Raw genomic sequence first — 9,326 nt, 5'->3', positions numbered from 1 at the left:
TGAGATAGTTTGTACATAGACTTCTCATAGATTTATTTCTGTGTCATGTTATATATAGATATATGTATATATACTCTTTTTATACAATCTATATCCCCTCCCGTTCCCCACCAAACTCACAGGAGGAAGTATAAATCCTTCCAGGATGGCCATCAGGCTTTTGAGGACAGCCAGGGCCAGGAAAGAACCATCTCACGACAGCTTGAGAACAGCTGTCTTGAGGCTCTGGGGTCACTGGAGCAGCAGTGCTCCCAGGACCCGACAGGGGGAGAGAGGATGGGAACGGCTTCAGAGGGACAAGATTCTAGGCTACAAGTGTCCAGCAACTCCTAGAATGGCAGGCTGGCTCCCAGAGCTCTCCGCGTGGGAATAAAGGTGGGAGCCCTATGGCTCTTTGGATGCTGCCTGAACAGGCTGCAGGGTGGGGGCGGGGGGGCAGGCGCGGGAGAGGCATGCAAGGCGTGGGCGGCAGGGAAGAAACTTGCGGGTGGGGGGGTGGGGGTGGTGGTTTATGCTGGGGACGGTGGCGTGTAGTCAACAGGGGCAGATGCTGGGTCCTAAAGAAACAGGGCAAAGAGCGTGGCGAGGAGGAGGAGGGGACAATGGAACATGTAAGAAAGTCATGTGAAACAAAAAGTACCAACAAAACCATGACCCTGGAGAAGATGTGGCCTATGCTTGGGGGTGGGGGTGGGGGAGTAGGGAGGGGAGCCGGCGGGGGTGGGGGTCAGGAACCTAGATTATCAGCTGGCCAGGGGTACAGGAAGGCTGAGGACTCCTACAGGGTGGGCGGGTGGGCAGTGAGCACCCCACATCCCAAGAAGAAACGACAGTCCTTTCAGTTCGACTTGGACCAAATCTTGGCGCTCCCTCGGAGCCTGGCAAGGGGGAAAGAGAGACAGCGGGGGCTGTAGGGAACTGCTAGGCACTGCAACCCCCCCATTCCTGACCCCCACAAGCGCCTGAAGGGATGAGGGAGGCAGGAGAAGGCAGCCTGGACTCGAGTGGCCCCCACACCCGCTCACCCCTTGCCCTTGGAGGCTTTTTTGCTGGGCTGGCGCTGGTTGGTGCCCGGGGCCGGCTCCCTCAGCTCAGCCAGGTGCTGCTCGGGGTCCTGAGACGTGGCCGCAGCTGCTGCGGCTGTTGTAACCTTAATGGTTTTCTTCAGGTTGGCGACCTACCCAGAGGAAAAGGAAAGGGGGGGAAACAAGGAAGGTTCAAGACCCTGACCGTCCCTGCCCAGCTGGTGTGTCTCCACCGCCACTGTCCAAATCCCTCTGCCTGGGACAAGCGGCCCGGGCCGGAGGAGGAGCTGGGTCCGGCCGGCTGGCCCCCCAGCCGCTCACCTCGCTCTCGATCTGCTGCTTCAGGCCCAGCTGCTGCTCCTTGTGCTGGTTGGCCCGGCTCACCTGCTCCTCGATGCCTGACAGGACCACCTCGCAGCCCAGACACCTGTGGGAGTTGGCGGGGAGGCGGTCAGCGCGGGAGGGCGCTGACCACAGACTCACGAGGGAAAGCCTCAGGGAGAGCCCTCGGTCCTGGTGTCGGGAACCCTGTCTGAGCGAGAAGCTTCGCCAGGGCACCTGGAGACCGCCTGTGACAAAATTCCCAGGACAGAAGGACACTCAGGGAGGACATGGGAGGAGACAGGCAGTGCCTGCAGTGACATGCAAGATGGGAAAGGGAAAGGGTTAGTCGCTCAGTCGTGTCCGAGTCTCTGCGGCCCCATGGACTGTAGCCCGCCAGGCTCCTCTGTCCATGTAATTCTCCAGGCACGGATACTGGAGTGGGTTGCCATTCCCTTCTCCAGGAGATCTTCCCAACCCAGGGACTGAACCCCGGTCTCCTGCATTGCAGGCAGGTTCTTTACCTACCATGGAAGCCCCCCCAAAATGGGAGTAGGAGCTAAAACAGAAACTGGGTGGGAAAAGTTACAGAGGGAAAAAAGGAAGGTGTGTTAACAAACTGAAGTCAGACAAGAACACGAGAAAACAGACTTGGGAGAGGCCAGTGGCCTGTGGACAGTGCTGGTCACAGATGGGGGGGTGCTGCATCCAGCCTGAGACAGGTGACCCACCCCCCAGGGGACTACCACTCAAGGCTACCACCCCCGCCCACACCAGGTACTCCAGGCATGCTTCCTCCTCCTCCTTCCCTTCGGAAGTCTCCTCCGTCCTCTGCCCTGCCCAGCCCTCCTCCCTCTCCAAAGTGCCCCTCCCTCCCTGGGGTCTCACCACTCCTGTAGGGTCCGGGCGATGGCCCTGAGATCCTGGCGCTGGATGTCCCGCCCAATGCTGTAGTCGACCTCCAGCCGCTGGTGGCGCTGGTCCAGGGAGCCGCGCAGCACATCGGCGTACACAGCCTCGATGACCAGGTCTTCTAGCTGCCTCACGTTGCGCAGGGCCAGCGCCTCCAGCAGCACTGCATAGGGGATACACTGGGGCCCAAGGGCGGTGGGGTCTGTGTGGGGCCGCGGCAGAGACCGGCTTCCAAGACCCCCTTCTCTCTGTCCCCCTGCCCACCCTCCACGCCTACTCCTGATCACCTCCTCTAAGAGGCTGGTTCTAAAGCAACATAAATAACAAGTATTCCTACTTGAGAAATAACAGGGTGAGGAGGACAGTCTTAAATAAGAGACATACGCTCCCCTGGGCTTCCCAGGTGGCGCTAGTGGTAAAGAACCCGCTGGCCAATGCAGGAGACATAAGAGACCTGGGTTCGATCCCTGGGTTGGGAGGAGCCCCTGGAGGAGGGCATGGCAACCCACTCCAGTACTCTTGCCTGGAGAATCCCATTGACAGTGGAGCCTGATGGGCTACAGTCCAAGGGATCACAAAGAGCCTGACATGACTGCAGTGACTTAGCACATAAGCAGGCTCCCCGAGTCCCCTACTGCCTCCACCACAGGGGGACATCTGCCTAAATGTCCATCCTCCAGCTCAGCTCAGGACAGCACACGGACTGGTGAAGACAACCCTGACATCTCGGGAGGATGTGGTGTGGGGGGAGGTCTGGAGTTACTCCATCTACTTCCAAAGAGGCATCTCACAGGAGACATCCTGGTTTAAGTAAAACCATAAGCATGACGGAGAGTGAGGTAACAACTGGGAGACGCAGATGGGCGGGGGGATAGTCAAAAATAGGACCCAACAGGGAATACAAATATGTAACACTTCTGGGTTATAGATTTCTTTCTTTTCGGTCACATGCTATAGTTTGCCGGATCTTAGTTCCTTAGGAGGGAGGAGGGGGCTGTTGAAGGACACAGTCAGCAGCATCCTTGCTGCTATTCTGAATCCAAACACAAAAGGTGTTTTACTTAGAACCTGAGTTGGCTGAAAAGCAAAAGAGAAAACTAGGAGAATCATATTCAGCCCCAAAGGCCAAAGGTAATGGAGTTCAGGTGTAGGCCCTGGAGGGCCGTGGCGGGGAGGCAAGAAGAAGCAACACAGTGATCGTTTCCTTCCGATAGACCCTCGAGAAGGGACATACAGAAAGGTGTTCTGTGACTCAGGACCCGATGGGGACTGTCACTCACCTTGACTTTGGCAGCCAAGGTGACGACCGATAGGTGTCGAAGCTTATTCTTCTGAGCCTCTGTCAGTGGGGGAAGATTCCGGGCTTCAGCTAGAAAAAAATTAAGTGTAGGAAATCCTGATTTGCACTTTTGTGGGAAGTCCTAGCCTCCTTCCTTATTTTTTTTTTTTGAGTTTTCCATGCCAATTCAGGTCTTGACCCTGACCCTGTGTATCCAAGGGATCTAAGTCAGGTACCCCAGGAATGTCTTCTAAGTCCCTCTGTAAACTGCCTTTCTCCCACCTCCAGTCTCCAGAGCTCCACCCCCTCCAGTTACCTAAGTAGTCAGCGTACGTCCCGTAAGCAAACACCGTCAGCAGCCGAAACGTGGAAGCGAAGTCGCTCTCAGCCAGCTGCGGGAAGATGAGTGGAGAGAAGTGGTGACAGGAAGGTCCTCTCTCTCCACCCTCCAGACTCTGCCTGTTTGAACTCCAGTCTCCGGGCCCAACTTTCCCCTCCAACATTAGCTCTCCCAGCTCACTGAAAGGAATTCTCTGCCTTTCTGATTGCTCTCCCCAAGGAAGCCTCAATTTCACCTCCAGACCTTTGTTGATTCTGTCCCCCAGACCCACAACACCCTCTTCCTCCATCTGCCTCCAATTCCTACCCTAAAGTCAGAGTTGAAAACTTTCATAGTGTTTAGTTATCTAACACATCTCACACATACACACACACCCCCCAAGACATTACAAACTGTGTTGTTTCATCCTTAGAGTATATTTAGTATTTCTGAATTTGAATACCTTTAGGGAGTCTGCTGTACTCCCCAATTCACCAAGGACTTCCACCTTAGCCTCACTCCCTTGACAGCTGCAGGATCTGGGCAGGCATTGGGAGGTGCCTCTGCTTCAGATTGGCCTCAGCTTGGAGTGTGCATCACCCAAGCCAGTCCACACAGACCTCCTCTCCTCCTACCACTGATCACCCACTTAGTCCATCAAAGCCGTTACCTAACAATCTCTTTCTTTTCAACAAGATTACAGACCTGGTTCCTGCTATCCCACTCAGGTCTAGCAGAAATGTGCATGTACTTGGCTCTGCTGATAAATACTTGCTAAATAAGTGATTTATACATGGATATCCATTTGTCTTAACTCCGCAACTGGAATGTACGTTTCAGAAGGGGAGCCCTGTGGCTTGTACTTTTCTGGTATTCCCAGATGACTAGCAGAGTGCTAAACAGGCACCCAAAACCTAACTCTTTTCCTTCCCCTTGATTCTCTTTTATTCCACTGCAGAGGAAAGCAGGGAAAGAAGGCAGCCAGTTTTCTTTGGGATGAGAAGGATCCCAAAAGGCTAACTGCATTGACTCAATCACTGGCCCTCAAAAAATTTACTCCGAGTTCACCCACCTACCACTGTCATGGTATCTCAGGACTTGGGCTGGTGCCATACATCTTGGTAACCTACTCACTCTGGACTTTTAACTCTATCACTTCTGTGTGAACAGTTCTCTCCCCTGTGTTCCTAGCATCTTACTGTGTGTCTTGAAGAAAAAGATAACTTCTACCTTAGCTAACTTAAGTGAATTCGCGTATGCTGTAAAGGGAAGAGAACTGGTTATGACTATTTCACAATCATTCCTTCTATTTGTACCAGACTTTACACTTTCGCATAATCTCACCTGATTTCTACGACACTGAGGGGGCAGTAACAGGTCTCTTTTGTTTTGTTTTTGTGGCCATACCATGTGGCATGTGGGATCTTAGTTTCCCCACCTGGGATCAAACCTCCACCCCCTGCATTGGAAGGTGGAGTCTTAACCACTGGACTTCGAGGGAAGCCCCCATGTCCATTTTTAAAAAAGAAAATGTAGGTCCTAAAATAAAAGTGAGCTGATTAAGGTAAAAGGCTTCCCTGGTGGCTCAGACAGTAAAAAATTTGCCTGCAATGCAGGAGACCGGGGTTTGATCCCTGCGTGGGGAAGATGCCCTGGAGTAGGAAATGGCAACCTATGCCAGTATCCTTGCCTGGAGAATCCCATGGACAGAGGAGCCTGGTGGGCTACAGTTCATGGGGTCACAACGAGTTAGACACGACTGAGCAACTAACACACACTACAATCAAGGTAATATGATTATTAAGAGCTATGACATTGATGGAGACAAGCTGGAATCAGGTCTCCTATTCTGAATCACAAGCTCTTATTCAGCTGAATGGTTATGGGGTTGCAAAATGAGCCCTGGCCACCCATTCTGTCTTCAGCCCCAAGCCTCCTTGGGAGCTATCCAGGTCAGGAACCCACCTCTCTAACATTAGGCATATCCAGCAGTTCCCCAAACACGTAGACACCAGGGGCCTCCAGCACCTGGTGGATGAGTGTGGCCAGCGCTGCCCCCTTGGCAGACTTGGCCAGAAGCAGAAATTGCTCCTGGTTCTGCCCTGTCACCTTGACTTCGGCACTCATGTTGGCGCTGAGCTGGGGGGACCTGGGCTCAGGAAGTCTGGAGCTGCAAGGAAAGAGGATGGGAAGCTGGAAAGCACAAGGCCTGGGGGCTGGATTGCAGAGGCACTGAGCCACTTTGTAACCACAGAGCAACCCTCGTACCTTAGGAATCCTAAGATCAGCCACTTCGATGGCACCCTGGCTGATACAGCGTTGTCACGCCCACCTCCCCCATGCCTGAGCCTATCCCCAAATCCCACCACGTGCACCCCATGGAACTCCAAGGCGCAAGTCTCAGTGGGGGAAGGGATGTCACACAGCGTCCACCCCAAAGACGACGCTCCCCCAAATATCCAGTGTGCCCCGCAGGTGCCCCACACCACGTGACCTCACCCTAGCGATCCTTTCACGTGGCTCCGCCCCCTCCCTTAAAGAGGCCGCCGAGGGACCGTGGGCTCCCGCCGGCTACCCCGTCGTACTCTGGGTCAGACTCTGCGGGCCGCTACCTGGAAGCTCCGTCTTCCAGCGCACCGGGCGGGGCCACCGCTCCGTCACCTCCGGCAGCTGTTCTCAGCTTTTCCTGCCACCTCCCTGCAGGGTCACTCTGGCCCTTAAACTCTATGGCTAACTTCCGGCCGTACTTCCGCTCTTACGGGGCGGATTTCGGGCGCGACATGCTCCGCCCTCGCCTCTGTCTGCTGAAGCTCCCGAGAGTGACGCGGGCATTCTGCTTTCTGATTGGCTGTTGAGGAAAGACTGATGGGCGGCTCTTTTTCCTGCTTTGTTTCAATAAAACTTTATTGTTGGTCGGGTCCTAGATGCTAAATGAGGAGGGGGCTCCTAGTCTTAGGCAGTTCAAGGCTTGTTCATAGTTAGATCTAAGCTGCCTAATAGCTCGACTTCTGGCTTCATGGGGGTGCTTGAGGTGAGAGGAAAGCTGTGATCGGAAGAGAGGGTCAGAAAGAAAAAAGGAAGGTAGGATGAAGAAGGAAGGTAGAGAAGAAGACATCAGTAATAGATGTCCAGTAGCAGAGGTCACCTGGGTGTAGCAACCACTCATTTTTTTGGAGGAGCAAGAGAAAAAAGTGGAAACAATAAAGGAGATAGTAATAACTAGCATATATTGAAAATTCCCTGTTGGCTCAATGGTAAAGTAGCTACCTTGCAATGTAGGAGACTCCGGTTTGATCCCTTGGTTGGGAAGATCCCCTGGAGAAGGAAATGGCAAGCCATTCCAGTATTCTTGCCTGGGAAATCCCATGGACAGAGGCGCCTGACAGACTCTAGACCATGGGGTCGCAAAAGAGTCTTAGCGACTAAACAAATTGAATATTTACTATTGATCAGACATCTTTTAAAATTAAAATTGTATCCCATTGAATCCTTGTAACAGCGCCCCCATTGTGACTCCAGGAAACCATCTTATCATGATTACAACATGTGCTTATAGAGGGATGCTTTTCTGTAATATTGCCTCTTCTACTTCCTGGGGAAGGAAAAAAAGAAAGAAAAAAAAAACTAAGGAGGGAAGGCATATATTGTTACTCTCACTCTACAGCTTAGAAAAATTGAGGCTCATAAAAATTTGATTTTACATGGAACCCATGTGTTTTCAAACCTGGGTTTTCAAAACCCATGTGAATTCAAATCTTTCAAATTCACCATGATACTTTAGGTGAAAAAAATAAACAACTAACATTTCTATAGTGTTCTACATTTCATACTGGCCTTGCAGAAGGTCAAATGAGAGCAAAGTTAATGATGTCTTGGAGCTTTCGGGTGAGGCACTGAGCTAATAGTTTTACTTATTCACTTGATACTTGAAACAATTCATTATTGTTTCTCTTTTCCAAATGGAAAAACAGCCCTCCGGGAGCCCAGTGAATAGGGAAAAGAGAGAAGGAGATGAAAAAAAAAAATGAGGAAGAGGCAGGGGAGGAGAAAGAAGAATAAATGAGTTGACACCTGAAAGTGAGAAGGAATCAAAGGGATAAGAAACCATCCAAAGTTTGGAGGAACCAAATAATTAGTCGATCTAACCATATCTATTAATATTTAAAAAGGAAAGAAAAAAATATATGAGGAAAGAATGAGAAATGAGACAATATATGTTCTAATATGTGCCAGGTCTTTATTTGTTCAATGTTTTAAAGATTACATTTTTAGAACAGTTTTAGGTTTATAATAAAATTGAGAGGAAGGTACAGAGGTTTGCCATATAGCCTCTGAGCCTACACGTGCATAATCTCCATTATTAACATCAGTCACGAGGGACTTCCCTGGTGGTCCATTGCTTGACATTCCATGCTCCCACTTCAGGGAGCATGAGATCCATCCCTGGTTGGGAAGCTGAGATCCTACATGGTATGCAGCATGGTCAAAATTTTACCTGAGGGTTGACTCTTGGTGGTATGTATTCATTGGGTTTGGAAAACTGTATAATGACATATATCTATAATTATTATATATATAGTATCCTTGACCTAAAAATTCTCTATGATCTGCCTAGTTATCTCTCTCCACCTCCCACCCCTGGCAACTACTGATACTTTTGTCATCTCCATAACACTGCCTTTTCTAGATTGTCATAGAGTAGAAATCATTCAGCATGTAGCCTTCTCAGATTGGTTTCTTTCACTTTAACTTTCCTCCATGTCTTTTTGTGGCTTATTAGCTTGCTTCTTTTTAGTGCTAAATAGCATTCGATTGTCTGGATGTATCACTGTTGTTGCATTCAGCTATTGAAGGACATTGGTTGCTTCCAAGTTGAGGCAATTATGAATAAAGCAGCTATAAACATCCATGTTCAGGTTTCAGTGTGGACATAAGTTTTCTCATCCCTCAGGGAAATACCAAAGTGCACAATTCCTGGATCATATGGTGAAAGGCTGCCCAGCTAGGCTGTCCAACTTGTATTCCCACCAGCAATGAGTGAAAACTCCTGTTACTCCACACACTCACCAGCACTTGATGTTGTCAGTGTTCTAGATTTGGGCCATTCTAATAGGTGTGTGGTTGCATCTCATTGCTCTTTTATTACATATTTTGCATTTCCCTGATAATATATGATGTGGAGCTTGCCATCTGTATATCTTCTTTGGTGAAGTGTCTGTTAAGGTGTTGGTTCACTTCTTAACTGGGTTGTTTGTTTTCTTATTTGTTGAGTTTTCTTGATAATCATTTTAAAAAATATATTTTGGGTAACAATCCTTTATCAGACATATCTTTTGCAAATATTAATATTTTCTTCCAGTCTGTGGCTTGTCTTTTAATTCTCCTGATATTATCTACTTCAGAGCAGAAGTTTTACATTTTAATTGTTGACCTTATCAATTATTTCTTTCACATATCATGTCTTTGATGG

General features: G+C 50.0%; 1 protein-coding gene across 4 annotated transcripts; it reads right to left on the bottom strand.

The window, feature by feature from the left end:
• Positions 1 to 6,603, bottom strand: COPS7A (COP9 signalosome subunit 7A). 4 transcript variants are annotated; one of them, XM_061124807.1, is made up of 8 exons: positions 6,469 to 6,603; positions 5,822 to 6,026; positions 3,854 to 3,929; positions 3,539 to 3,627; positions 2,235 to 2,437; positions 1,347 to 1,452; positions 1,026 to 1,177; positions 1 to 878 (listed from the first exon to the last, which is right to left on the bottom strand). In XM_061124807.1, the coding sequence occupies exons 2-8, from the start codon at positions 5,981 to 5,983 to the stop codon at positions 839 to 841; spliced, it is 828 nt and encodes a 275-aa protein (XP_060980790.1). In that variant the 5' UTR covers positions 5,984 to 6,026; positions 6,469 to 6,603; the 3' UTR covers positions 1 to 838. The 4 variants fall into 4 exon arrangements, with proteins under 4 accessions (XP_060980790.1, XP_060980792.1, XP_060980788.1 ...); XM_061124809.1 differs by having other exon boundaries at positions 6,442 to 6,576; XM_061124805.1 differs by having other exon boundaries at positions 6,356 to 6,559.
• Between the last annotated feature and the right edge of the window lie 2,723 nt (positions 6,604 to 9,326).

Source organism: Dama dama, chromosome 22 (genome assembly GCF_033118175.1).
Source record: "Dama dama isolate Ldn47 chromosome 22, ASM3311817v1, whole genome shotgun sequence".
NCBI classification, from domain to species: Eukaryota; Metazoa; Chordata; class Mammalia; order Artiodactyla; family Cervidae; genus Dama; species Dama dama.
The sequence above is the reverse complement of the archived record's forward strand: the minus strand, read 5'-3'. Positions and strand labels throughout refer to the sequence as shown.

What these genes read in the sequence shown, in the direction of transcription:
- COPS7A (XM_061124807.1), bottom strand. Translation starts at nt 5,983, where the DNA reads ATGAGTGCCGAAGTCAAGGTGACAGGGCAGAACCAGGAGCAATTTCTG. An exon ending in GACGTACGCTGACTACTTAG is followed by an intron (nt 3,628 to 3,853) that starts GTAACTGGAGGG and finishes ATTTTTTTCTAG; the next exon opens with CTGAAGCCCGGAATCTTCCC. An exon ending in CCTTGGCTGCCAAAGTCAAG is followed by an intron (nt 2,438 to 3,538) that starts GTGAGTGACAGT and finishes CTTGGGCCCCAG; the next exon opens with TGTATCCCCTATGCAGTGCT.